Source organism: Rhinoraja longicauda, chromosome 2 (genome assembly GCF_053455715.1).
Source record: "Rhinoraja longicauda isolate Sanriku21f chromosome 2, sRhiLon1.1, whole genome shotgun sequence".
Classification (NCBI taxonomy): Eukaryota; Metazoa; Chordata; class Chondrichthyes; order Rajiformes; family Arhynchobatidae; genus Rhinoraja; species Rhinoraja longicauda.
The window spans coordinates 41,412,572-41,439,959 of NC_135954.1; the positions used below are offsets into that span (position 1 = coordinate 41,412,572).

Genomic DNA, 27,388 nt, shown 5'->3' on the forward strand with positions numbered 1-27,388 from the left:
CAAATAAAGTGTTACATTAAAGCCTAGGTTCAGGGGTGCAGAATTTGCAGGGGTATAAATGTAACATTGTTGGAGCAATATAATCTGCCCAATAGAACCAGTACATGTGTGTCTGCACAAATAGTCAGCAGGAGGTTAAACCAATTTAAAAATAATTGTGAAACATGAAAGATTTATTGTCAGGAAGATTAAATTGAAGGCAAAATTGACCAGAATCCGTTTTTAATTTTTAATCATCCTAACTAAATAAGTAAGTGCACTATCTTTAAAACAGCTTTGACTGCAGTTCTGGTGATGGAAGGAGACACGAATGGATGAATCCCGTCGTATATCCAAGGCAGCACAGATAAAAGTTGCAGCATCTGTGATCTGTGGCCTAGATGACCTTTATGGGGGATCCCTACCAAGTTGCTCTGTAGAGTGGGGCCTTACCACAACCTTTGAATTGTTCAACTGTTCTCTTTCTGTGTTATACCCCTCCCCCCCCATCTCCATTCCCCACCTCCACATATCTTCCGCCCTCTCTATTTTCCTGCATCTCCAAAGCAGTTGTGAATTTTGCAAGCAGCCACAGTCTGCAAGTGCGCAGGCTGGGTTCTACTGCTTGAGAGTGCTGAATGCTTCATGCTGAACCAAACTACTTGATTATTTGTAACTGCCTCAGAACAGTTTCAAAGCATATGGGCCGAAAGAGTCATACAACGTGGAAATTTGCCCTTCAGCACACTGAGTTCATACTGACACATGTACACCAATCCAACACTAATCTCAATTTATTCTCCCCACATTTCCAACAACTGCCCACAAGCAGGTACAGGAGCTTCAGGAGAGACAGGGGTGAGGGAAAAAGAGGAGGGGGGGGGTTGCATTGTTGGTTAAGGAGGATGTCACAGCTGTGTTCAGAGGTGACATTACAGACGGCTCATCCAGTGAGGCTATATGGGTGGAGCGGTGGAACAAGAAAGGGATGATCACCTTGTTGGGGGTGTACTACAGACCCCCAAATAGTCAATGGGAATTAGAAGAACAAATGTGTTGGGAGATTGCAGACAGCTGCAGGTCAAATAAGGTTGTTGTAGTAGATTATAACTTTCCCAATATAAACTGGGAAAATAATAGCGTGAAGGCACCCCTCCCAACCATTCTGAATTTGGCGGAAAGTTTCCGCTTTCTTATTTCATTCCCGCCATTCCTATTTTGCCTCACATTTTTCCGCAAAACAGTTGGTAATTGCAATTTGTCAATTCGACTGCTAGAGGTCGCTTGGGGTTCCACAATAAATCCCCCCTGCCCTGGAAGTCTCCCCGAATATGTGGCACCTAGGCTAGGTAAGGCAGCCAATCTCGACCTCATCAGGACTTCCATGGCCAATTTGTCATTTCGGCCGCTAGGGGTTCTGTAAGAAATCCCCCCGCCCTGGAAGTCTCCCTGAAAATGTGGCACCTAGGCTGGGCAAGGCAGCCAATCTCGACCTCATCGGGACTTCCATTGCCGATCGGTGGGTTGAATTTGCAACTTGCGGCCGGGGCTCTGGAACTCCAGCCCAGTTGGAGCCAGCACTTCTATCCCCACAGCTGATTCCTTGGCCATCTGGATAAACCAGCAAAGCTCTGGAACCAAGAGTGCCAGAAAATCAGTGTGGAACTGTAATGAGTAAATATTAAATTTAAGTGCAAGATTATATAACTATATTAATTAATTAGGACCGGGTTAAAATATAAAACACAGCAGAAAAACCAATTACCACCTTTTTGGGCTGATTATCAATTAATGTATGAATTTACTTCAATAAGTGCTTAGTCGAGTCGCATATATCAACTCTTTCTTCATAACTTAGTCATACATTTTATGACCATTGTTCTTTTATTCAATACCAAGAGAATTCGGATGTGTAAGGAAAAAGCAAAACAGAAAAAACAAAACAAAACAATTTTTTCTTAGTGTTGCAAAACGTATCTCTGTTCAATAACTTTTCTATAAATAGCAGAATATACTCACGATAGGCCTGACATTGTACATGTAGTCCAAAAACTACAGACTGTTGAAAATAATAGTTGTTTTTCACACATGAATGTAGCGCAACGCTTATGCGCATTTGGCATGCATATTTTTTTTTCTAAATGCGGCCTCACCAACATCTTTACTCTGTTTTTGGCTGCAGAATTGTACTATCATTTAAATACATTTGGATAGGTACATAGATAGGAACGGTTGAGAGGGATAAGGACCAAATGCAGGCAAATATGATTAGCTTAGATGGGGCATTTTGAATAGCATGGACAAGTTTGGCTGAAGAGCTTGTTTCTGTGCTGTTTGACTGTAACTGCTTGTTATATTCTCAAAGAATTCCAGCATATTTGTCATAAAACCACATTAAATTGGTTTGATTGTGTTAACATTTTATACATTTATCTTTCTAGATATCCCAGCATGTTCCCAACAACAGATATTTAAACTAACTGGTCTACAGTTCGTCTCACTCCCTTCTTCAACAAGAACATCACAAGGACATCATGGAACAAATATAGTTGTGATATAAATATTTAAAAGGAGAGTTAAAAGGACAGAGTTAAAAGAGAGTTTAGAACGGAGATGAGAAAAAACTTTTTCAGTCAGAGAGTTGTGAATCTGTGGAATTCTCTGCCTCAGAAGGCAGTGGAGGCCAATTGTCTGAATGCATTCAAGAGAGAGCTAGATAGAGCTCTTAAGGATAGCGGAGTCAGGGGGTATGGGGAGAAGGCAGGAACGGGGTACTAATTGAGAATGATCAGCCATGATCACATTGAATGGCGGTGCTGGCTCGAAGGGCCGAATGGCCTACTCCTGTATCTATTGTCTATTGTCTATTGTCTAAAAAGAAAAAGGGGAACTAATGAATTTAAAAAGTTTAGGAAACCTATAAGAGTCGGGTAGGCAAAAAGCAAGTTAAATTATTGAGAAATATAAATAGAAAGAATTAAGAACACATAATGACACAAGGTTGCTAAGGGATACAGATGATAAGCTCAAAAGTAGTGACAGGAAATTTTAGATGATGACATTGTCACTGTATTTATCAAAATGACTGTTCTTGTGGTCATGATGTTAGAAGAAATCTGAAAAATAGAGAAGCGGAGACAACTTATAAAGTGATATATTGTAGACAAGATTAGCCCATGTCCGGCAGGACTGCACTGTATATATTATAAGAAATAGGCAAGAAATAACTGAAGTTCTATCATATTTTGTAAAAAGTTCATTGGAAAAGGAAATCATGCCAGGACTGATAATGTAATTGCTATATTTTAAAACGGTATGAATGTAAATTTAGAATAATTAGATCAAGTCCAATGGCACAAAATATAATGGAATCCTCACCATAGAAGTGATAGAAAATATCTCGCAAGCAAAAATATAATAGTACAGATACTAAAAGAGGTTATGCTTGAGCAGCCTTACTGGGTTGTTTGAAGATCCAGCAGAAAGGGTCTATTGTGACATGGCATTATGTATTTGGATTTCCAAGGGGCTTTTGACTGTAAAGTTATGACCAAGGTCAGAATATGTGGAATCAGCAGCGTTACCACTCTTCAACATATCAATATAAAAGCTATTGAAAAACTATTTTTACATTATTTTACATTATATTTTACTTTACCACAGATTAATAAATATATTAGTGAAGATATCTGTTCCACTATTAGCTTCCCTTTCTGCAGGCAGTTAATTTCTTATGCACCACTTTATCAACATTCAATTTGTTCAAGATTTATTGACCTTTTCACAACCTTTTATGACTCCTTTTTTTTATTATGTTGATTTAAAAAATATTAATTTGCATTTAATCCCTTCTATTAATAAGCTCCTTCCATAAATCTAAGTTTGCATCAAAAGTTGCTCACCAGCTGATGAGGGAAAGTTCTCAAAGAACATATTTCCATTTGAATTGGTTTAAAACTACAAATTGCTTGTGGAGACATTTGGTAAAGAACGCAAAACCACAGTTCCATTTCAATTTGAACTACAATAAATCAATTTTGTTCTGATTTCCATTCAAGGTCTGTATCTCATTCTGCAACTGCTGCTGGTTTATAAAAACACAAAAGTTACAGTAAATGAAATATTTTAGGTCTATGTCAATTGAAATTATCTAAATTGATCTACTTTCTTTACCCTTTCCCCTGTTACTTGCCTATTATTTCCTTTGCAAGTATTTTACCTATTCCTTGAGTTTAGTTCAGAGATATAGCATGGAAACAGGCCCTTCGACCCATCGAGTCCACACCGAACAGCGATCCCTGCACATTAACACTATCCAACACACACCAGGCACAATATTTACATTTATACCAAGCCAATGAACCTGCGAACCTGTACGTCTTTGGAGTGCGGGAGGAAACCAAAGTTCTCGGAGAAAGTCCACGCAGGTCACGGGGAGAATGTACAAACTCTGTACAGACAAGCACCCGTAGCCAGGATTAAACCCAAGTCTCTGGCACTGTAAGCCCTGTAAGGCAGCAACTCTACCGCTGAGCCACCGTGCCTTTGTAAATTGTTTTAAACCTTTGCCTCAATAGTCATCAGTAGTAACTCACTGCATGTCAGAAATTCAGCTATTCCCACATTTGGGCCTGTGTGGTTGGGGAATAACAGTGATTGGGGTAAGAATAGAATTGGGAGGGAAAATGTTTGCAGATACATTTCCTGGGTCAGAATCTCTCAGGCTTTGGGCCTCATCACAACGATGTTGCTGGCCATCAAATATTTAGTGCAGAATGTGGACAAGAATTCCTCCGCTTTCCTGAACCACTTTTGGATAAATGACTTACTTATTTGGTTGTGTCCACCAGTTATCATTGTATCTCATTTGTCAAATAATGGAACTGCCAAGTGAAAGGCAAGCCAATTCTGGAGACATCTCAACAGATTTTCGTTCCCTCGTGAGCACATTCCAACAACATCTGTTTTGGTTGTGAGTAAAGGATGTGCACTTTCTGTTGTTATGTAATATGGCTATGCAATATAGCTTGACTGGAAATGTGTGTATGCTGTCTATAAAAAATATTGTGGCCTTAAATAAGCATTAACTATGCACAAACCTTGTAATCCGATGTGCACTAAATGCGCTCCCTTTCGCCCGCCTTGTCAAACTTCAATTTAAAAGCCTCGTCCATCATTTCAAATCTTCAATGGTGCTGTTTTATTAATTTACAGAAAGCAGGCAGTGGTGATGCGGCCAGCATTTATTTGTCTTCCCTAAATGCTATGTAAAAGTGCTGCAGAGCCATCTTTATGATTTACTGCAATCCCAGCGGAGAAGGTGCTCTTGCATAGAGAGTTCCAAAAAAAACACACCACAGTGATTTTTTTTGTTGATATTTCTCTTTTTTTCTTATTGCACAGTTGGCCTACTGAGTCCATGCTATGTCTTTGTGTATTCTTGTCAGTCTCATTCCTCCACTTATCTACTCACATGGCTATTAACTCCAGCCTGGTTTTCCTACTGCAGGCCACCACCGATTTTCTGGAAACTGGTGATCTGGCACCTCATTTAATCCGGACAAAATTACGGGAGAGCACTTGAACCCCACCCTGAAAATGTGGCACCTAGGCCAGGCCAGGCGGCCGATCTCGACCTTGTCAGTGGTGGACATGTACCACTTACACTCGGGAGATCATTTTTCATTTGTCAATTGATCTACCAACCAACATGTCTTTGGAAAATGGGAGGAAACTGTTGCTGTCATGGGGGGAATGTGCAAATTCCTCACAGGTAACATCAGCGGTCAGGAATAAACCCTGGTTGCAGGGACAGTCAGCAGCAGTATTACCCGCTGCACCACTCTGTTGCTATCATTATCCAAGCCACATTGTTGTGCGTTTTGTCAGGGAACCTGCAGCTGGTCATCTTGCTCTAATTTATTTTTCAAAAGACATTTGGACAGATATATGGGTAGGAAGGGTTTGGAGGGCTATTGGCCAAATGAAGGCAAATAGGACAAGCCTAGAAGGCAAACTTGGTCAGCAGGGACATTGTGAGCAGAAGGGTCAGTTTCCTTATTGTTTAACTCTATAACTCTTTGGTAAAGATTTGAGATTTGCGACATGTTAGAGTAGCCTTAGAGAGCAAATGCAATGTTTTTTTGTTGATGGTACATGGAGTAACCACAAAACACCACGGTGCATGTGATAAATGCTTAGGATAGAAGACTGGATATCATTCAAGGAGTTGCTTTCTTCTGAACGGTGCTGAGCTTCTTGGGTGTTGTCAATGCTGGGTCCTTCCAGCCAAGTAGGCGCAGCGGTAGAGTTGCTGCCTTACAGCGAATGCAACGCCTGAGACTCAGGTTCTATCCTGACTACGGGCGCCGTCTGTACGGAGTTTGTACGTTCTCCCTGTGACCTGCGTGGGTTTTCTCCGAGATCTTCGGTTTCCTCCCACACTCCAAAGACGTACAGGTATGTAGGTTAATTGACTGGGTAAAATGTTTTTAAAAATGGCCCTAGGATAGTGTTAATGTGCGGGGATCGCTGGCTGGCACGGACTCGGTGGGCCGAAGGGCCTGTTTCCGCGCTGTATCTCTAAAAAAAAATGTAATGACAATTTTCTGACTTGTCGGAAGACGAGTTGCTCAGCACAGGGTACACAGCTTGTCATCAACCCCAGTACCATTGGGGCTACTAGGCATAGCCACTTTGGGTAATTGTAGTGGTGAGGAGCCAGTATTGCTGTGAAGTATTCCAGGCAGAATACAATTTCTGAAACCTTATTTGTTCCAGATTAAGTTCAACAAGGATGACAACAAATATGTCAGCCGGGGAGTGCACGCTGGAGGTGGTGGTCAGAGTACATTTCTTACCCATCATAGAGTAATTTGGCGTGGAAACAGGCCCTTCTGTCAAATTTGCCCACACTGACCAATAAGTCCCATCTCACTCGTCCCACCTGTCTGCATTTGGCTCATATCCCTCTAAACCTGTCTTACCGGGGAAGGGGGGGAGTGGGGGAGGGAAGGGTGCTAGACCAATGCAGGAGAGGTTTGGGGGGGTTGGTGGGGATGGAGTGGGTGAGGGGGGGAGTGGAGGACGAGGGATAAGGGGTGTTGAGGGGGCATGGAGTGGGTGAGTGGAGGACGAGGGATAAGGGGTGTTGAGGGGGCATGGAGTGGGTGAGTGGAGGACGAGGGATAAGGGGTGTTGAGGGGGCATGGAGTGGGTGAGTGGAGGGGGGGGAAGGGGGAGGGATAAGGAGGGTTGATGGGGCATGGAGTGGGTGAGTGGGGGGGGGAGGGCAGAGAGGAGAGGAGGGGGAGAGGGGGAGTGGGGGAGGAGAGGGTGCTGAACCAATGCAGGAGAGGGTTGGGGGGTTGGTGGGGATGGAGTGGGTGAGTGGGGGGGGGGGAGGGTAGAGTGGAGAGGAGGGGGAGAGGGAGTGGGGGAGGAGAGGGTGCTGAACCAATGCAGGAGAGGGTTAGGCCCAATGCTGGGGAGGGTTGGGCCCAACGGGTCCACCCTTTTCTAGTCTTTCCTACAAAGAGGTGCCCAGAACTGAACACAATATTCTCAATGCGGCCTCACCAACATCATACATAACTGCAACATGACCTCCCAACTTCTACACTCAATAATCTGCCTGATGAAGGCCAATGTGCCAAAAGCCTTTTTGACCATCAAAAAGCCTTTTTGAAGTGATGCCACTTTCAATAAACTACCTAAACTCCTAGATCCCTCTGATCCATAATACTCCCAGAGCCCCACCATTCACTCTGCAGGTCCTGCCCAAATTAGTCTTGCCAAAATGCAACACCTCACATTTCTCTGTATTAAATTCCACCAACCATTCCTCAGCCCACCTGCCCAACCGATTAAGGTCCTGCTGCAATTTTTGACGACGTGTTTGAACTGATGGCATGATTCTTCATAGCTTTATTAGGATATCATGATGGAGGATTCAAAGGCATTAGTGAGTTCAATAAGTGGTCTACTCTGTTGGCTGGTTTTCATATTTGAAGCATGTCCCCAAGATATTTATGAGGAAGACATTGCAGAGAGGGTATGCCTTAGCCCAAATCTAGTGGCTCGGTCACAACTGGAAGGCCATCGGTTTAATTTCTGCTGCATTGTTTTTAACGTTGCGGAGTGATACAATGAGCGGTTTGTGGGAGAGTTATCACACCTTGGTGTGAGCTGCAGTCACATTTAGACTAGCTTGAGTAAGGACCACAGATTTCCTTCTTAGTGATAATCCAACTGCAATTTTATGACTATTTGAGAACTTAGTGGTCATCATTATTGAACTCGTTTTTCATTCTCTTACTAAATTAACTGACTATAAAATCCCCCGTTGTTAAAATTATTTCTCTGGATCTTTTGTCCAAAGACTTCACCACTACTTTGTCTGTTCTGCATTGTCACTCTGCAGTTCTCTGAAATTTCTGTGTTCTTCCAATTCTGTTTCTGAAGATCTGAACTCCGCTGCAGGGAGTCGTACCAGATTCTAGAGTTTCCTTCCTGGGCCTCTCAATCACCTTCCTCCAAACCTCTTTTGACCAAGCATTTGGCTACCTGTCGCTCTGCACTTCATACTGTGGCATTCCTGTGAAAAATCTTGGTATGTTTTGCTACACTGAAGGTGTTACTGACATGTAAATTGTAAGAGAGCGTTTTTTTATGTGATTAATTTCTTCAACAGAAGATAAATAAGAACAGCAAACCAAAGAAATGTTCTGAATTCATGTTCGGCCCATCAAGTCTATTCTGCCATTCAATGGCTGATCTATCTTTCCCTCTCAACCCCATTCTCCTGCTTTTCTCTATAACCTTTGACACCCGTAATAATCAAGAATATGTTAATCTCCGCTTTAAAAGCACACAATGAATGACCTGGCCACTGTAGATCAGTCACTGTATTCACAGTCTATGTCTATGTCGGGTGTTTGCAGACGCTGTTACTGGAGGAGGTTATCTGATGAATACGTGCTAGGGTTCCGGCGGAGGCACTTGTTCTGTAACGTTGCGGCTTTGTCTGTAACGTTGCATCCTCGATGGTCATTAAACTAGGTTTGAAGTTAAATAACGTTGTTGTTGTTCTTGCAACTTCATACATGGTGTCAGAAGTTCTATTCCAGAACTTTCACGGACTGTGTTTTTTCGACCGGGATTCGTTTTTTCAAGCGAGGACAACTAACTAAGCCTGCTAGACGGTGAAGCTAGCAGCTAATCAGTCAACACAGCCGTTCGTGGCAATGAATTCCATAGATTCATCACCCTCTAACTAAAGAAATTCCTCATCTCCTTTCTAAAGGTATGTTCTTTCATTCTGAGGCTGTGCCCTCGGATGGAAATGTCTTCTCCACATCCACTCTATCCAGGCCTTTCACTGTTCCATAAGTTCAATAAGGTCCCCCCGCATCCGTCTAAATTCCAGCGAGTACAGGCCCAGTGCTGTCAAACGCTAATCATATGTTAACCCAGTCGTACCCAGGATCATTTTCGTAAACCCTCTCTGCACCTTCTCCAACAGCAGAACATCCTTCCTCAGATATGGGCCCCAAAACGTCTCCCAATACTCTAAATGCCGTCTGACCAGTGCCTTATAAAGCCTCAGCATTGCATCCCTGGTTTTATATTCTAGTCCTCTCACAATAAATGCTGGCATTGCATTTGCCTTCCTTACTATCGATTCGACCTTCAAATGTACCTTTTGGGAAACCTGCACCAGCACTTCCAAGTCCCTAGCATTTCCAATTTCTAAATCCTCTCCCCATTTGGAAAATGGTCTACATCTTTACTCTATGATATTGCATGTGATGGCTTCGAGTCATTCAACCATTAAATAAAATAGATGCAGTAAACTAATGTGTTGCTCGGCAGTGATGGGCTTAAATATTCTATGAGAATCACTACTCTAATGCTTTTCCACAGAATTCAGCATGATTTTAGCTAAATTGTTAACACTGGCAACCTATGTAAAAGCAGTGAGATGTAGCCAAGCACTAATATTGCAATCTTCTTCCTGCTGCTACACAAGCTGTAACTCATAAATGTATAAAAAGGGAAGTTGTTGATGTTTTCTGGTTGGAGGACAAATGAATATTGTATGTACGTGATAGACTGGATGCTGTGGATCGATACAATGAGTGGTCTGCTGGAACAGTGTACAACCCTATAGCTTGGTGTGTGTAGCAGTCAGATGCAGATAATCCTGGGTGAAGATATATACTTCCTTCCTTAATTCACTTTTGTGAACCACCTCGGCTTTTATGACTATCTGACAGATTTATGGTAATTATTATAGATGTTCGGTTTTAAGTCTGATTTTATTAAATTAATTGAATGTAAAATTCCAGTTATTGTCACAGGATATGGACTTGTTTTTCTTTGGTGGGTTATCAGGTTGTGCGGAGGGCATAAAGAGCCTGAAAAGGGATGAGAGTGAATGGGCAAGAACAGTAACAATGAAGATATGGCAAGTAATTAGGAAGGCTAATGGAATGATTGACAAAAGAAACTCCAGGTAATAAAGAGCAAAAAACAAAATGCTGGAGGAACTTAATGGGCCAGGCAACGTCTGTCCATTTCCCTCCACTGATGCTGCCTCCAGTACTTCCAGTGCCTCCAACACTTTGCTTTTTGCTGATAGAATGATAGCCTTTACGAGAAGATGTGTGGGGAAAAGTTGAGCATGTTAGGCCTATGCTCATTGGTGTTTATAAGAACGAATAGTGATTTAATTGCAATATGCAAGACTTTGACGGGGATTGACAGGGCGTATGGACATTTTTTAGCAACTGGTGTTATTTGACTAATCCTTTCCAGAGCAAGTTTTCTGCACAGCTCCATTCAGTCTATCATTGTAAGTGGTAGGAAGGGGTTTTGATTTATTAAGTTACCATTTTAAATTTCAGTTATTGGTATTTCAGAAAAACTAAATCAGGCCATTCATTCAATCATTGGAAGCTAATTTTGCAAACCCAATAAACTACAGAATCTGGAGCAAAAAAAAACAAATTACTGGAGGAACTCAACGGGTCAGGAATCACCTGTGGAGGGAAGTGGACAGTAGTCTTTTCAGATCAAGATCCTTCATCTGGACCAAAAGAGTAGAGGGGAGATAACCAGTATAAAGAGGTGAGGGGAAAGGGTGGGGGCAAGAGATGGCAAATGATAGGTAGATCCAGGTGAGGAGAGGTTGGCTGGCAGATGGAGTCAGGTAAGGGAGGGTGGAGATAACAACAGAGGCTGGGAGGTGAGAAGTGGAGATAACAGAGTTGCAGATTATGGCATCTGATGAGAAAAGATGAAGAATGGAAGTAAATACGAGAGGGACGGTCGGGAGCAGTGGGGAGATGGATGTGAACCCAGTGGGAGGAGTCGGAGGGTGATGGGCAGATGGAGTAGGTGGGATCGAAATTACAGGATTCTAAATAAATAATTTAAACTTTATTTATGGTAACTTTGTAAACGGTATTAATTCTTTAAAAAACTCAATGATAATTCAAGGGTATTGTGCAGGTAGTAAAACATTATTTTACTGAAGCAGCTTAAGAATTTGCACATACCTGCTCTTTGATACTGCAATATCTTTTCACATACCCCGTCACCATTTTCTAGTAAAGCTTTGGTTGTCTGAATCATCTGTAAAACATGAAAAAGAGGCAAGACGAATTGTGTTAATATTTTCATCCAGCACATTTACGGTTCACTTTTACATCACTCTTTCCTGAAGAGAACAGGATGTGCCTGCCATTTTTATTGTAGATCTGAGTGTCGTCCTCAAGGCCTTCAGCCCACGAATGAGAGCTTACAGGAACAAAAATGCTGGAAAAAATATTTAGGATTATGGGAAAAGGGCAAGAGGAGAAGCCACTAATACAACAGATGCACAGCTGTTTTCATCCCTTTTCAAACTTCCCAGAATCATGGCAATTCCCTCATCTTATGCACCACCGATTTGACCACTCAATGGATCATCCTTTCCTTCTCCGGTTTAGAGCCTTCCCTTCCTGGCCTTCTCCTTTCAGTGTTCACCATCACACATTCATCAGGTATTTCCCTGCACTAAAGCAGAAAAGTCAACATTGCAAATTGTACCCCCCCCCCCCCTCCTTTCCTCACTATCCATTTCCACAAAGACATGAAGCAGCAATTTACTTTTTTAAAAATTTATTTGTATATTGTATCCACTACTTGCAACACGCGGTCTCTTTTGCATCTGAAAGATTGCTTGTGGATTCGGTATCAGCTTTGAGAGACATTTCTGTTCAGTTGAGAATGAAACTTCAACAAGCACTACAATTCTCCTTGCCACATCACTAATGGATGTCCACACTACATTTCATAAATAACGGACGGATTGTGGGCAGGGAATTAAGTGGGAGGATTATTTCGGGAAGGACATGTTTGCCTCATCAGCAATCTTCCAGTGGTTCCTGGAAGAACTGATCAGAGAGGTCACTCTGAAACTCATTTCATAGAACTATAGAAAAATAGATGCAGGAGTAGGCCATTCGGCCCTTCGAGCCAGCACCGCCATTCAATATGATCATGGCTGATCATCTAAAATCAGTACCCCGTTCCTGCTTTTTCTCCATATCCCTTGATTCCTTTTGCTCTAAGAGCTAAATCTAATTCTCTCTTGAAAACCTGCAGTGAATAGGCCTCCACTGCCTTCCGTGGCAGAGAATTACACAGATTCCCAACTGGCTGGGTGAAGTTTTTCCTCATCTCAGTCCTAAATGGCCTACCCTTTATTCTTAAACTGTGACCCCTGGTTCTGGACTCCACGGGAACATTTTTCTTGCATCTAGCCTGTCCAATCCTTTAAGAATTTTATATGTTTCTATAAGATCCCCTCTCATCCTTCTAAATTCCAGTGAATATAAGCCCAGTCGACCCATTCTTTCATCATATGTCTTATTTCAATTTGTTTCAAAGGTCAGGAGCGAGCTGGAGCCCTCACCACTGATCATGTTGTTCTGAACCACGTGAGGCTACTCCCGGCAAAATGTGGTTCCAGAGTTATTTAGTTTTGTGCCAAGTTTGCAGATAACACCACTGTGGTGGACTGAATCACAATCAGTTACAAGATGGAGTACAGAAAAAGATAGAGAACTTAGTAACATGGTGTCAGGACAATAATCTCTCCCTGAATGGCAGCATGACAATAAGTTGGTTATCCATTCTGGAAGCATGGTGGAGTACATGCCCCAATCAGCATCAATGATGTACAAGTGGAAATGGCTGAGAGCTTCAAGTTCCTTGGCAGTAACATTACCAATGATCTGTTGTGGACCATCCACACTGAAGAGACAACTATGAAGGCACACAAACACCTCCTTAGGAGACGTAGAAAATTTGGCACATCTCCAGTGATTCTTACAAACCTCTACAGATGTATCACAGAAAACATACTGCTTGCTTGCAAACCAAGTTCACGGCTTGGTTTGGGAAGAGCTCTGTCCAAGACTGCATGAAAAAGAAGAGAGTTGTAAATGTAGCCCAGCCCTTCACACAGACCAGACTTACCACTATTGACTCGATCCATACTTCACACTGCCTCGAAAAAACAACCAACATAATCAAAGACTTGTCTCACCCCGGTCATCCCTACTTTTCCCTGCTTCTGTCCAGAAGAAGGTACTGAAGCTTGAAAGTGCCCACCACTAGACTTGGGAACTTCTTCCCCTCTGTTATCAAGCTTCTGAACGGTCCTTCCATAAGCTGTCTGATTCACTTCTACTCCTTTGTGGACATTGGATTTGTCTAAGGAACTGATGCGCTACAAAGCTGAGAACTACGCCGATGAGCCAAAACATTATGATCACTGACAGGTGAATAACACTGACAATAACATTGGTTATCTTGTTACAATGGCACCTGCCAAGGGGTGGGATATATTAGGCAGCAAGTGAACAGTCAGTTCTTGAAGTTGATGTGTTGGATGCAGGAGAAATGGGCAGGAGTAAAGACCTGAGCGACTTTGACAAGGGCCAAATTATTATGGCCAGACGACTGGGTCAGAGCATCTCTGAAACAGCAAGGCTTGTGGGGTGCTCCCGGTCAGCAGTGATGAGTCCTACCGACAGTGGTCCGAGGAGGGAAAAACCACAAACCGGCGACTTGGGCACCCAAGGCTCATCGAAGCGCGAGGGCAATGAAGGCTATCCCTTTTGATCTGAACCAACTGTGGGAAGACGACAAGTGTGATGCTCTGGGCAATGTTCTGCTGGGAAACCCTGGGTCCGGCTATTCATGTGGACGTCAATTTGACACGTCTCACCTACCTAAACATCGTTGCAGACCAGGTACACCCCTTCATGGCAATGGTATTCCCTGATGGCAGTGGCCTCTTTCAGCAGGATAATGCGCCCTGCACACACTGTTCGGGAATGGTTTGAGGAACATGATGAAGTGTTCACGGTGTTGCCCTGACCTCTAAATTCTCCAGATCTCAATCTGATTGAGCATCTGTGGGATGTGCTGGATCGACAAGTCCGATCCACGGCGGCTCCACCTCGCAACGTACAGGACTTGAAGGATCTGCTGCTAATGTTTTGGTGCCAGATACCACAGGACACCTTCAGGGGTCTTGTCCAGTCCATGCCTCGGCGGGCCGGCGCTGTTTTGCCGGCACACAGAGGACCAACAGCATATTAGGCAGGTGGTCATAATGTTTTAGCTGATCGGTGTATATTCTGCACTCTATATCATTCCTTTAGCTCCATCTATTGTACTTAAATTTGGCTTGAATGTATTTAAGTACGGTATATCTAATTCTGTTTGACTAGGAACACAAAGCTTTTTACTGTTCCTTGGTACACAAGACAATAATAAAGGTTAGTTTAGTTCAGAGATACTGCACGGAAACAAGCCCCTCGGCCCACCGAGTTCACACTGACTATTGATAACCCGCACATTAATTACATGTTTTCCCATTTTTGTATCCTATTTACTAGGTAATTTACATAAGTCAATTAACCTACAAACCTGCACAACTTTGGAATGTGGGAGGAAACCAGAGTACCCAGAGAAAATCCACATGGTTACAGGGAGAACGTACAAACTCTGCACAGACAGCACCCAGAGTCAGGATTGAACCCAGGTCCCTGGCACTGTGAGGCAGCAGCCAATGTGCTGCCTAAATAAACCTAAATGTAAAACCTCATGGAAGTCCCTGCAAGGAATGCTCTTCTGGCCTGCAAAGAAATGTTGAAATCTCACTGGGCTTGGAAGATAAAGTTAATGTTCATAAGTGGTAGAAGCAGAATTATGCCATTTGGCCCATCAAGTCTACTTCACCATTCAATCATGGCTGATCTATCTCTTCCTCCCAACCACATTCTACGTCTCCCCATAACTCCTGACCCATACTAATGAAGAATCTATCTATCTCTGCCTTAAACTACCCATTGACAACCTCCGAAGCCTTCTATGGCAATGAATTCCACAGATTCACTACCCCCTGACTAAAGAAATTCCTCATTTCCTTCTTAAAGGAACGTCCTTTTATTCTGATGTTATGACCTCTGGTCCTAGACTCTCCCACTGGTGGAAACATCCTCTCCACATTAACTCTATCTAGCTAGGCCTTTTACTATTCAGTAAGTTTCAATGTGGTCCTCCGTCATCCTTCTAAACTCCATTGAGTGCCGTCAAATGCTCATCATATATAAACCCACTCATTCCTGGGATCATTCTCGTAAATCTCCTCTGGACCCACTCGAGCCAGCACATCCTTCCTGAAGAAGGGTCTCGACCCAAAACATCACCCATTCCTTCTCTCCAGAGATGTTGCCTGCCCGCTGAGTTACTCCATCTTTTGTGTCTATTTTCGGTTTATACCAGCATCTCCAGTTCCTTCCTATGGATCTTTCCTCAGATATGGGACCCATAATTGCTCACAATACTCCACATGTAGCCTGACCAGCCCCTTATAGAGCCTCTGCATTACATCCCTGTTTTTATATTGTAGTCCTCTTGAAATAAATGCTAGCATTGCATTTGTCTTCCTTATTACCGATTCAAATTACAAATTAACCTTTTGGAAATCCTGCACCAGTACTCCCAAGTCCCTTTGCACCTCCGATTTCTGGATTCGTTCCCCTTTTAGAAAATAGTCTATGCCTTTATTCCTACTACCAAAATACATGATTCCACACTTTACTACACTGTATTCCATTTGCCTTTATTCTCTCCAGTCTCCCAAGCTGGAATAGTAAGAACATGCTTGCTTAGATATTTCACAAATTGGAAGAACTAAGTATTCCAGTACGCTTTTCTCGCCCACTGACGAGAACTCCCACAACAGCCATTCAGGCGGTGAATAACAAGAAGGAGGTCCTTGATTAGATCCAGTTCAACTTCCACATTTAGCAAACATTAATCACTCACAATAATCATTTGAAGAAGCTGCAAATCACGAGATAAGAGGAAATGTTTCCTTCCCGCGTTATCAATCCCTTACAGTGACCAGATTACAACAAAGTTGCGGAATGTAACAAGATATGATAAAATGGAAGATGTTCCTCTTAAAAAGACAAAAAGAGGGTCCTGTCTTTGAGATTCATCCTGCCAGAACTTGGTGATGTCAGGTCTACTGTACGGTGACCTGATGAGTCATTGTGGGTTCGGCAACAGTAAAGAGTTTAAATCGATTAATAATATATATCTGCTACACATCATGTTGATCTGACCTACTTCTGAATGAATCTCTTGCAGGTTTCAATCAATTTCAGAAATGCCAATTTTCCAATCATGTTCCTTTCCCATTTCTATTCAAAGAGTGTCATTTTATTTGGTATTAGTTGTTATTCTGCTATATTTGGGTTCAATCCTGACTCCGGGCACTGTCTGTGCGGAGTTTGAACATTCTCCCTGTGACTGCGGGGTTTTTCTCCGGTACTCTGGCTTCCATCCATATTCCAATGACGTGCAGATTTGTAGGTACGTTGCCTTCTGTAAATTACCTCTCGTGTGATAATGCAGAACTAGTGTATGATGATCGGCGTGAACTTGATGGGCCGAAGGATCTGTTTCCACGCTTTATTTCTAGACAAAATACAGACTTCATCCAAGTATTTTAATCATTGGTGCAATCTTTTACCAAGGGCTACCTCAATTTAAAAAGGAACATGTAATTGTTTCAGTTTCAAACAACTTGTAAATTCTTTGAAGTTTGTAAAATTTACAGACTGCACTGTACCATGGACTGAAGCTCTCCAATATGGGCAGAGTGTGGTGTGTCTTGGAGAACAAGCGAAAGACAGGCGGAGCAGGAGAATCTGTTCAAGGAGGGAGGTGGAAGAGTGACAGGATTCTTGGCAAGTGGCTGTAAACCTTCAGGTGTCTACTGAGCAGTATTCCTCCCTGAACCTTGGCATGGAAAAGTGCATGAGACATTGCCTCTGAAGTCTGACATCTGCTTCTGCCATAGCCATAACATGGATGCCTAGTGGGCATGACTGTTACCATCATGTTGCTTCTGAACAGTGACTGAAAAAAAATCAGCAACTTCTCAGAGTTTGTTATCCACTGACGCATGAGGGAGGTCACTAATGCTGAGCACATTTTATTCTCTCTTGTGGGAGGGCATTTGGCAAAGTGGTGTCATGCAGGCCAATGCATTTCAATGTATTATTTCAATGTATCACACCTTTATTCTTCTATCTAGATTTCAGTCACCATGGGAAACCACCAGAAAGATACTGAGCATTAAGGCATTCGGTGACAAGATTTTCTCTTGATTTGGATGTGCAAACAATGAACTGCACGCCCAAAAGGAATACCAAATGCCACACAAAGTGTGATAGGGCAGACCACTATATGCAAAAATAACCAAGCTCATACCAAGAAAGCACAGAGGCACCATTGTTCATGATGTTAAATTAAGGTTCTGTTTGTTCATGGAGGGGGATAAAATCCCAAACTAATATTTCAGAGAATGACAGGGGAATTCCTGGTGTCCTGCCCCATAATTAGCCTTTAACTAACATCACTAAATATAAACTGAAAATGGACCCCTGCAGATGTGGCAAATTTGAAGTAACAAAAACAAAATGTGAAGTCCTCATTTGGCAAAAAGATGAACTTAACGTTTCCTCCATAGATGAGGCCTAACCTCATGAGTATTTACAATATTTTCTGTTACTAAAATATATGATCTGTTTTTAGAAGAGAGTGTTTTTAATAACAGTAACAACCTGCATTTATCTTCAAAATAATGAATTTTTTTGAGCACTTTGGAGTACTACGGAACCAAAAGAATTATTGGCTGTACAGCAACATGAAACGTCATAAGGTTATGTAACTAAATGATTATAAGTTTTTCTTTTTCTTTATTTGAGTCTACCATTCTTGCACATCTTGTATGTTTCCTAAAATAACCTACAAATGTATTTTCTATAACATACTCGACAGGGTATGAGTGATGATGAGTGATCAATCAACAAAATTTGCACAGTTCAAGAACAAGATTTGTTAATTCTTAAAAACATGAAATTAAAAAAGTAAAACAACTTTATCATGAATTGTGTCCTTTTACAAAACTGAGATCGGCAAGCTAACAAAACCACTTATCATGTACTTACCCATTTTTCATCTTGGGTGTGGCTGCTGTTACTTTTGTCAGTATTTCCCTTGCTATGTTTCAAGAAATCAATAAATGTTTTTACTAGTAACAGATTTAATTATATGCCAGACTAAAACACAAAAGGAACTGGGGTGTAAGAAGTTACTAGAGGGTAAGATTTGATATTAATGACCATTAATATTACAAATGACGAATATGTTTTAGGATTGCGAGGTCAATCATAATGATCTTGCTTAAAATGGGTAATGGGGATTCAGCAGAAGGCAAGGATTAGCCATCCTGATGTGGGAGTTTATCTGTTAATTGGATAAATTTACTGAGCTACTGCCAACACTGGTAATGTAAACATTTTTTACCCCCATTTGAAGCTCTTCCACTTGGATGTAAAGACAACAAAATAAATATTCAATATATTTCTTAAATATTGTTGTTTCACAAATATTTAACACTTAATGGTGCAAAAAAAATTATACACAAAATTATAACATTTTAGATAAACTGAAAGGTTAGTTGTTAGAAACATACTGTCGAAACATAGAAAATAGGTGCAGGAGAAGGCCATTTTGCCCTTCGAGTCAGCACTGCCATTCATTGTGATCATGGCTGATCATCCACAATCAACCCAAGATAATTCATTTCTACTGACAGAATCTAATTCCCTCAGTAACTTAACACAGTTAGTTGCCGAATGAAGCCATAAGTAAACATTAATTAAACAAAAATAAACAGGAAATTAAACTAACTAAGACATGTTTTTTTTAAGATATTGAGTATTAACAGTGTGAATTTGACACAAATTATAGAGAATATAAATGAGAAATTACTCTCTTTAACACAGAGGCCATTAATGACCTTTACTTTGTACATTTAATAACTACCACTGAAAGTACCATACTGGAGTGGTTTTGCTGCAATCAGCCACTTAAAAGACAGAGGATCAGCTATTTATGATGCATTTGTAAGAATATTTCTTTTTTCATTTGACTTAATAGGTGCATGACATGCATTTTATGAATGCTGCTTCAGCTTAATGTCAAATTTGAGAGAAGTGAACATGCTGTGCAAATGCATGCAGAAACAGATTCTAATTAAGGTCCATGTTGATTTGAATGCAGCCTTTCTTATTGAGGTTTTCCTCTGGCTGCCATTCTAAATTCCTTTGTCATCTCTCTTGGGCATTCTTTCCAAATATCGTGACTGGAACTGTATGCAATCTTCTGAGATTTATATATACGTTTAACATCACTTCCCCAGTTTTGTACTTGAAACCCCTGTATTATTGGAGTGGCCTTTAAAATATGTTGAGAGGGTGGAGCAGGAAGACTGCTACTTTACTAAATGTGTCATAGCAAAAGAGACTGGTGCATCCTTTGCTCATATTCTCATGCTAATGTTGTCCAGTTAACATTTCCACACATTTATGTATGTTACATACTTATATGCAAGATCATCAGATTTTTCATGGTGCATTTTGTTTTCGTTACTTTGAAACATCTCAGCTGCTACTTGTATAGTTATTGCAGTGGCTGCTTGGAGCCACGACAATAACTATACAAAGATAGAATTTTTCCAAAATTGGAAATGACCAAGGATAATGTGCTACTTGCTGCAGCTGTTGGAAATGATGAAGGATGATTTTTGAAAAGAACTGTTTGCAGAGAAATGGCTGTTTGGCAGATTATAGAAAGAAATACATAGAGCACCCTCCATAATGTTTGGGACAGGCCCATCATTCATTTATTTGCCTCTGTACTCCACAATTTGAGATTTGTAATAGGAAAAATCACATGTGGTTAAAGTGCACATTGTCAGATTTTATTAAAGGCCATTTTTATGCATTTTGGTTTCACCATGTAGAAATTACAGCTGTGTTTATACATAGTCCCCCATTTCAGGGCACCATAATGTTTGGGGCACATGGCTTCACACGTGTTTGTAATTGCTCAGGTGTGTTTAATTGCCTCCTAAATGCAGCTATAAAGTTGAGCTCTCAGCACCTAGTCTTTCCATCACCTTTGGAAACTTTTATCGCTGTTTATCAACATGAGGACCAAAGTTGTGCCAATGAAAGTCAAAGAAGCCATTATGAGACTGAGAAACAAGAATAAAACTGTTATAGACATCAGCCAAACCTTAGGCTTACCAAAATCAACTGTTTGGAACATCATTAAGAAGAAAGAGAGCACTGGTGAGCTTACTAATCGCAAAGGGACTGGCAGGCCAAGGAAGACCTCCACAGCTGATGACAGAATTATTCTCTATAATAAAGAAAAATCCCCAAACACCAGTCCGACAGATCAGAAACACTCTTCAGGAGTCAGGTGTGGATTTTTCAATGACTACTGTCCACAGAAGACTTCATGAACAGAAATACAGAGGATACCTTAGTTAAACTTCATGAACAGAAATACAAAGGCTAGACCACTGGTTAGCCGCAAAAATAGGATGGCCAGGTTACTTTGCCAAGAACTACTTAAAAGAGCAACCACAGTTCTGGAAAAAGGTCTTGTGGAAAATAAGATGAAGATTAACTTATATTAGAGTGATGGCAAGAGCAAATTATGGAGGAGAGTAGGAACTGCCCAAGATTCAAAGCATACACCTCATCTGCGAAACACGGCAGTGGGGGTGTTATGGCCTGGGCATGTATGGCTGCTGAAGGTACTGGCTCACTGATCATTGATGATATAACTGCTGATGGTAGTAGCATAATGAATTCTGAAATGTATAAACACATCCTATCTGCTCATTCAAACAAATGCCTCAAAACTCATTGGCCGGCAGTTCACTCTCCAGCAAGACAATGATCCCAAACATACTGCTAAAGCAATAAAGGAGTTTTTCAAAGCTAAAAAAGGTAAATTCATGAGTGGCCAAGTCAATCACCCGATCTGAACCCAATTGGGCATGCTTTTTTCTGCTGAAGAGAAAACTGAAGGGGACTAGCCCACAAAACATGCATAAGCTAAAGATGGCTGCAATACAGGCCTGGCAGAGCATCACCAGAGAAGACACTGGTGATGTCCATGAATCGCAGACTTCAAGCAGTCATTGCATGCAAAGGATATGCAACAAAATACTAAACATGGCTACTTCCATTTACATGACATTACTGTGTCCCAAACATTATGGTGCCCTGAAATGAGGCGACATGTATAAACATTGCTGTAATTTCTACATGGTGAAACCAACATGTTTAAAAATGGCCTTTATTAAAATCTGACAATGTGCACTTTAACCACATGAGATTTTTCTATTACAAATCTCAAATTGTGGAGTACATAGACAAATAAATAAATGATGGGTCTTTGTCCCAAACATTATGGAGGGCACTGTAAATACAGGGGCTCAATCCTGACCTCGGGTGTTGTCTGCGTGGAGTTTGCACGTTTTCCCTGTGACCATGTGGGTTTCCTCCGGGTGCTCCGGTTTCCACCCATATCTCAAAGACGTTTATACGTTAATTGGCCTCTGTAAATTGCCCCTCGGGTAAATTGCCCCTAGGTTGTCGGGAGTGGATGAGAAAGTAGGATAACATAGAACTCGAGGGAACTAGACTGATGATCGGCAGGGAGCAAAGAGAAGTTATTCAGACAGGTCGGATTGGTGAAATTGGCAGGTGAAATTGAAAACAATGAAAAGATACATTTGTTAGGAATGTGGGGAGGTTGGATATATGCCACATCATACAATTTGAAAAATGGATATCTGTATATAGAGAGACGGGGTGGTGGCAGGAAGGGTGGGGTTGCTTTGAGGATAGAGAGAGGTGGGACATAATGTACAAAACCTGTTATGCTAACCCCATATAAATGCGAGTTTGGCTCCAGCTTGGGTATTGCATTCAATTCCAGGCATTACATTTTAAAAGGACACAAAAACATTGTTTTTTTACAAGAATAATCCCTTGTAGGGAGGAGTTACAGCTATGTGCACAGACCAAAATGAATGATTGTTCTCCTCAGAAAAAGCAAGAACTTTTACAGAGATATTTAAAGTTTATATGGCTGAAGGATGGAAAATCTAAGGCAAATGAAGCTGAGGCAGTGGGGAAACATTGTTAGGTAACAGTAGTGATGATTTGAACGTTCTCAATTTTTTTTTGAAATACTTGAAACAGACAGGAATCAGAAATAAAAGATAAATATGAGGGGAATGGGATAAGTATATGTCCCAACATGGGCTCAATGGAATGAATGTCCCCTGTGCCACACAATTCTGTGATCATAATTCTGATGGTTTCTTAACGGTCAACAAAGGCCTCTTTTAGATTAATCTTTAAGTTCCATATTGTCATGTGTGTCGAAGTGCAGTGAAAAGTTTTGTTTTGCAATCAAGACAAGATCCAATCACATCAGATATTATGCATAAATACAATGAAGTCAAATTCATGTACAATAGGTAGAGCAATGGGGAATATGCAGAGTACAGAATATAATTCTCAGCATTGCACCGCATCAGTTCCATGGACAAAGTCCAATGTTTGCAGTGAGTGGAGGTGAATCGGGCAGTAACCTAGCTTATGGTCAGGAGATGGTAACATTTTGCTTAGTAATCTATCAACAAACTTAAATTTGCATGAAATAAATCTGATGAAGAATGACAGACAACATTTTACATAGCATTTCTTATGATTAGGTATATTTTGATTAAAAAGAAAGAAAATATTTAGGAGTTCTCGACATACTTTTTGCTTATAGGACTCCTTGTTCTTAGAAAACTATTAATTTGTCTCCCAGAACAAATCCTACTTCTGACAGAAATGCTCTATGTTAATTTAATTTCTTGTGCCACAGCTTTTGAGACATGTTTTTAATGTCAACATTTATAATATAAATATCTTCTGCCAACACTTTCCTGTCAGACAGTAAATTCAGGCATGCTGTCACTGCTTAGAGCTATTAGCTCCTGAATTCCACATAACTCAATGGTAAACAACTCTGCATCCAACTAACTGTAACCCAATTTTTCAAACACAATGTAGGTATTCATATGTACATCTCTTGCCCTATTCCTCTTCCTGTGTACATTCACTTCTCTTTTAGCCCTCCATCCGGTTATGTCATGTAATTTCAAATTTTATTTCCCACTTTCAAGCCCCATTTAATATTTTCATTCCTCCTTGTGCACATCAGATTGCATTTCTTACCAGCCTACATCTGATTGTAAATTGAGGCAGTATTTCATCATTCTCTGCAAGCTGTTGGTCCCAAAGCCTGCATTAATTCTCTTCTAATTTCACAACCTGCTGTTGAAATTCATTGAAATGCCTTCTACCTGTGCATGGATCTTTGTTTTTTGCCTCAGTTCATCCTGGATACAATATGTCCAGACCAAGATTTCCTCAAGCTCTGCCATCTGGCCTCGTGCGGTGTGACCTTTTGAACCAGATCGGGCTTTGCTCTGGCATACAACTCGAGGAGCGGTGAAATGTGATGGGGAAGGAACTGATTGAGGGAGAGGGAGGAGTGGAGTTAGGAGGCAGAAGCAGGTGGATGATAGGTGATAGGAGACAAGGAAAAGCCAAGTGATGCAAAGATACACGTATATTGCAACGGGTTCCCACCACTGGACACATCTTCCCACCCCATCCCTTCCACAGGGACCTCTCCCCCTTGACTCCATTGTCAACTCCTCCTGCTCAACGGATGCAGTGATAGACCCAAAATGGTGCAGAAACTCAGTGGGTCAGGCAGCATCTCTGTGGAAAAGGAATAGGTGACGTTTTGGGTTGAAACCCTTCTTCAACTTGAAAGAAAGAGGGGGGGGGGGGGACTAGAGAGGCGAGAAAAGGCCAGGACAAATCGGGGCCAGTAACAGATGACCTCAGGAAGGGTGGAGTCCATAACGGCCTACTCTTGGCTGGGGAAGATGTGCTCCCGAGAGGGACACAAGGATGTAAACAGTGGAACTAGTAGAACGATTAGGGTCGTGGAGGGAAGGAGATGGGGGAGGGATTGCAGGAGTTTCTTGAAATTAGAGAAATCAACGTTCATCCTGCTGGGTTGTAAGCTGCAGGACCTCAATCTGAAATGTCAATAAATCCTTTCCCTCCAGATGCTGCTCAACCCACTGAGTTCTTCCAAAATCCAACATTTGCAATCTCTTGTTCTTCCACAAAAATCTAGTTCCAGATTTTAAAACAGAACCTACTTTGACTATCTTTAGCTCATCTATCACATAAACCATTTTCCTACCTATAATTTCCTCCACTCATCATATGTTCCATTCAGCTAAAAACCTATCTGGCTATATCCTATCCAAATACCACTAATTGCCACCATATATACAACTTGCCATGAGGATAGTAACAGCAATAGACATGCATTTGCTGTGAGTAAATGTCACTTTGAAGAAACCTCCCCCCTCCTGCAGCCGCAAAGCATTGCTCGATCCTCTACTTCCTCATCAACAGGCCACAATCTGTATGAATTGGCAGCAACACTTCCTCCTCGCTAACCCTCAGCATAGAGTCAAAAAGAGTGGAAATAGGCCCTTCGGCATACTTGCCCACGCAAACCAACATGCCTCATCTACACTATTCCCACCTGGCCGCTCTTGGTCCATAACCATCTCGACCTATCCTATCCATGTACCTGTCCAAATGTCTCTTAAATATTATGATAATACCTTACCTCAACTACCTCCTCCGGCAGCTCGATCCATATACCCACCACGCTTTGTGTAAAAAAGTTAACCCTCAGGTTCCTATTAAATATTTTCCTCCACACCTTAAACCTATGTCCTCTGGATCTCGATCCCTCTACTCTGATACAGAAGATGGAAGACCAGTTTACTCCACCTCAGTTTAAGATAGTGGAAGATACAAATTGGCACAAAGAATCAGAGAATGAATAGTGGTGTTGAAAGACATCTCCAGACAAGAGCTAAAAACTAACCTTGCAGGTGAGGGAGCCATCCCAAGAATGAGGTTCAAATAAACAGTGAGCATGGGAGATTGTCCCATGACTGTAGATGCTGTTATTGGGGACAATGGGAAAGACTTCTGGCCAGCTTATTGAGTTCATAGTATGAAATGATGTAAGCAACCTCACAAATTCAGACTGCCATCCCACCATTTCAGTTTACCTTCAAAAAGATATTTGACAAGGTGCCACCAGAAAAGGCTGGTGCAGAAGATAAGAATTCATGGTATATGGGGAAGATTGCTAGCTTGGACTGAAGATTGGTTTATGCATAAAAGAGTAAGCGTTGGTATTTTTCAGACTGAAAGAGTATAACCTAGAATGCCCAAGTATTTTTTCTTGGTCTTCAATTATTTATGATTTAAATTAATGATCTGGAGAAGGGGACTGTTAGTTGTCAGTTTGCTGGCTTCTTGTTTTGACTATCAGGGGAAAATTTGCCAATGACAGAAAAATACGTGGGAGTGTTGTTGCGAAGGGCATGTTTGCACTCGGCGATTGAATATAGATAGGTTGGGTGAGTGGTCAGGAATTTGACAAATGGAATTTAATGTAGGAAAGTGTGACGTCAGGAAATTCACTGAATTAGGAGGAATCCTTATTAATTCCCCTACATCACCGATCATTTCTGAACAGTGTCGTTGTCTCTATGGATTCTAGAGGAAGCCTTTCAGAGAAAAAAATTCCAAGGTTGTTTCAGCTCATAGACACTAGTCCTTGTTTATTTAAGAATCATTCAAAACAATATCCTACTCCAGAAAGTATATCATGTGCCATAAATGTGTTTGAGTTTGGTATTGCGCAGCTTGGAAAAAGAATGGACAGTTATCAGTTGAAATAATAGCAAAATCATGGTTCACATCTCACTAGTTCTAAAAAGGCAAAGAGGAGCTATGCTGACAAGTGTGACACTCGTAAGTGAGCTAGTAATGTAAAAGTACAAGACTTCAGGACTTCCTTCAAATGTGGACAGCCGCCGTTCTCAAATAATATTTTGTACAAATTGGAAGACATGCCAGAAGTGCCAATATTTTTAGGAGGTTAATTTTAACATGTTGCAGAAACCTGTGGTGATAAATTTATTCCCGGTGGATATGGAATCAACTTTTGAAGGGAAGTTACAATCAGTGATGAGTCGAGTCAAAATTTTGTATATCCTTCAGATCAAGAAGTAAATGCCGCACGAGACACTCACAGTAAAGAGGGATAAACATCTTAGAAAAGCAACCGACAGATCGAACATGTATTTATATGTGAAAAACGTTTCACACCTATTTTTCAGAAGCAAAACAGTGTGGTATATTGGTATAAGTAAATAAGTCATTATTTAACATGATGGCATGATGCATGATAAAAGCAGTTATTCATTCATAATAAGGAACTGTCGTTCTGAAGCTCTTGATGTTCCCTAGAGCTTATTATAATTATAATTCACCTGGCCCAATGCTGATATCCAACTCATACATCTATTACACTGTCCTTTTCTTGACCCTAGTCTATTGTGCAATGTCGCTTCGATTTGCTTTCTGGATTTGCCTTCAGTTGCCTCGGCTTCTCATTTTGATACTCTACTATTTCCCAACCCCCACCACAAATTCTCCTCTTCTGAGCCTTTAAAAATTCATTATTTGTTGACTCTACAATACTGACTCTACGATATTTTTTGTGAAATATCGTGCAGCTGTTCTCCACATATTTTTTAAAGGTACAGTGTTATCGCTGACTGCTATTCTATTATATTTTTGAAATGAAAAGCCTGTAGCGACCATAGGGATTGGTCCTGAGAGTCGAACCCTCGGATTGGCCAGCAAGGTCACATGGTGGTGCGACCATAGGGATTGGTCCTGAGAGTCGAACCAGCTGATTGGCCAACAAGGTCACATGGTGGTTTTGG

General features: G+C 41.3%; 1 protein-coding gene across 3 annotated transcripts in view; it reads right to left on the bottom strand.

The window, feature by feature from the left end:
• The window catches only part of plcl2 (phospholipase C like 2), a 252,196-nt gene that overhangs the window by 19,380 nt on the left and 205,428 nt on the right, over positions 1-27,388 (bottom strand). For all 3 annotated transcript variants that reach the window (XM_078418041.1, XM_078418033.1, XM_078418023.1), the window contains one exon: positions 11,541-11,616. In XM_078418041.1, the coding sequence (XP_078274167.1) occupies positions 11,541-11,616 (76 nt within the window). The remainder of the gene's footprint in view (positions 1-11,540; positions 11,617-27,388) is intronic.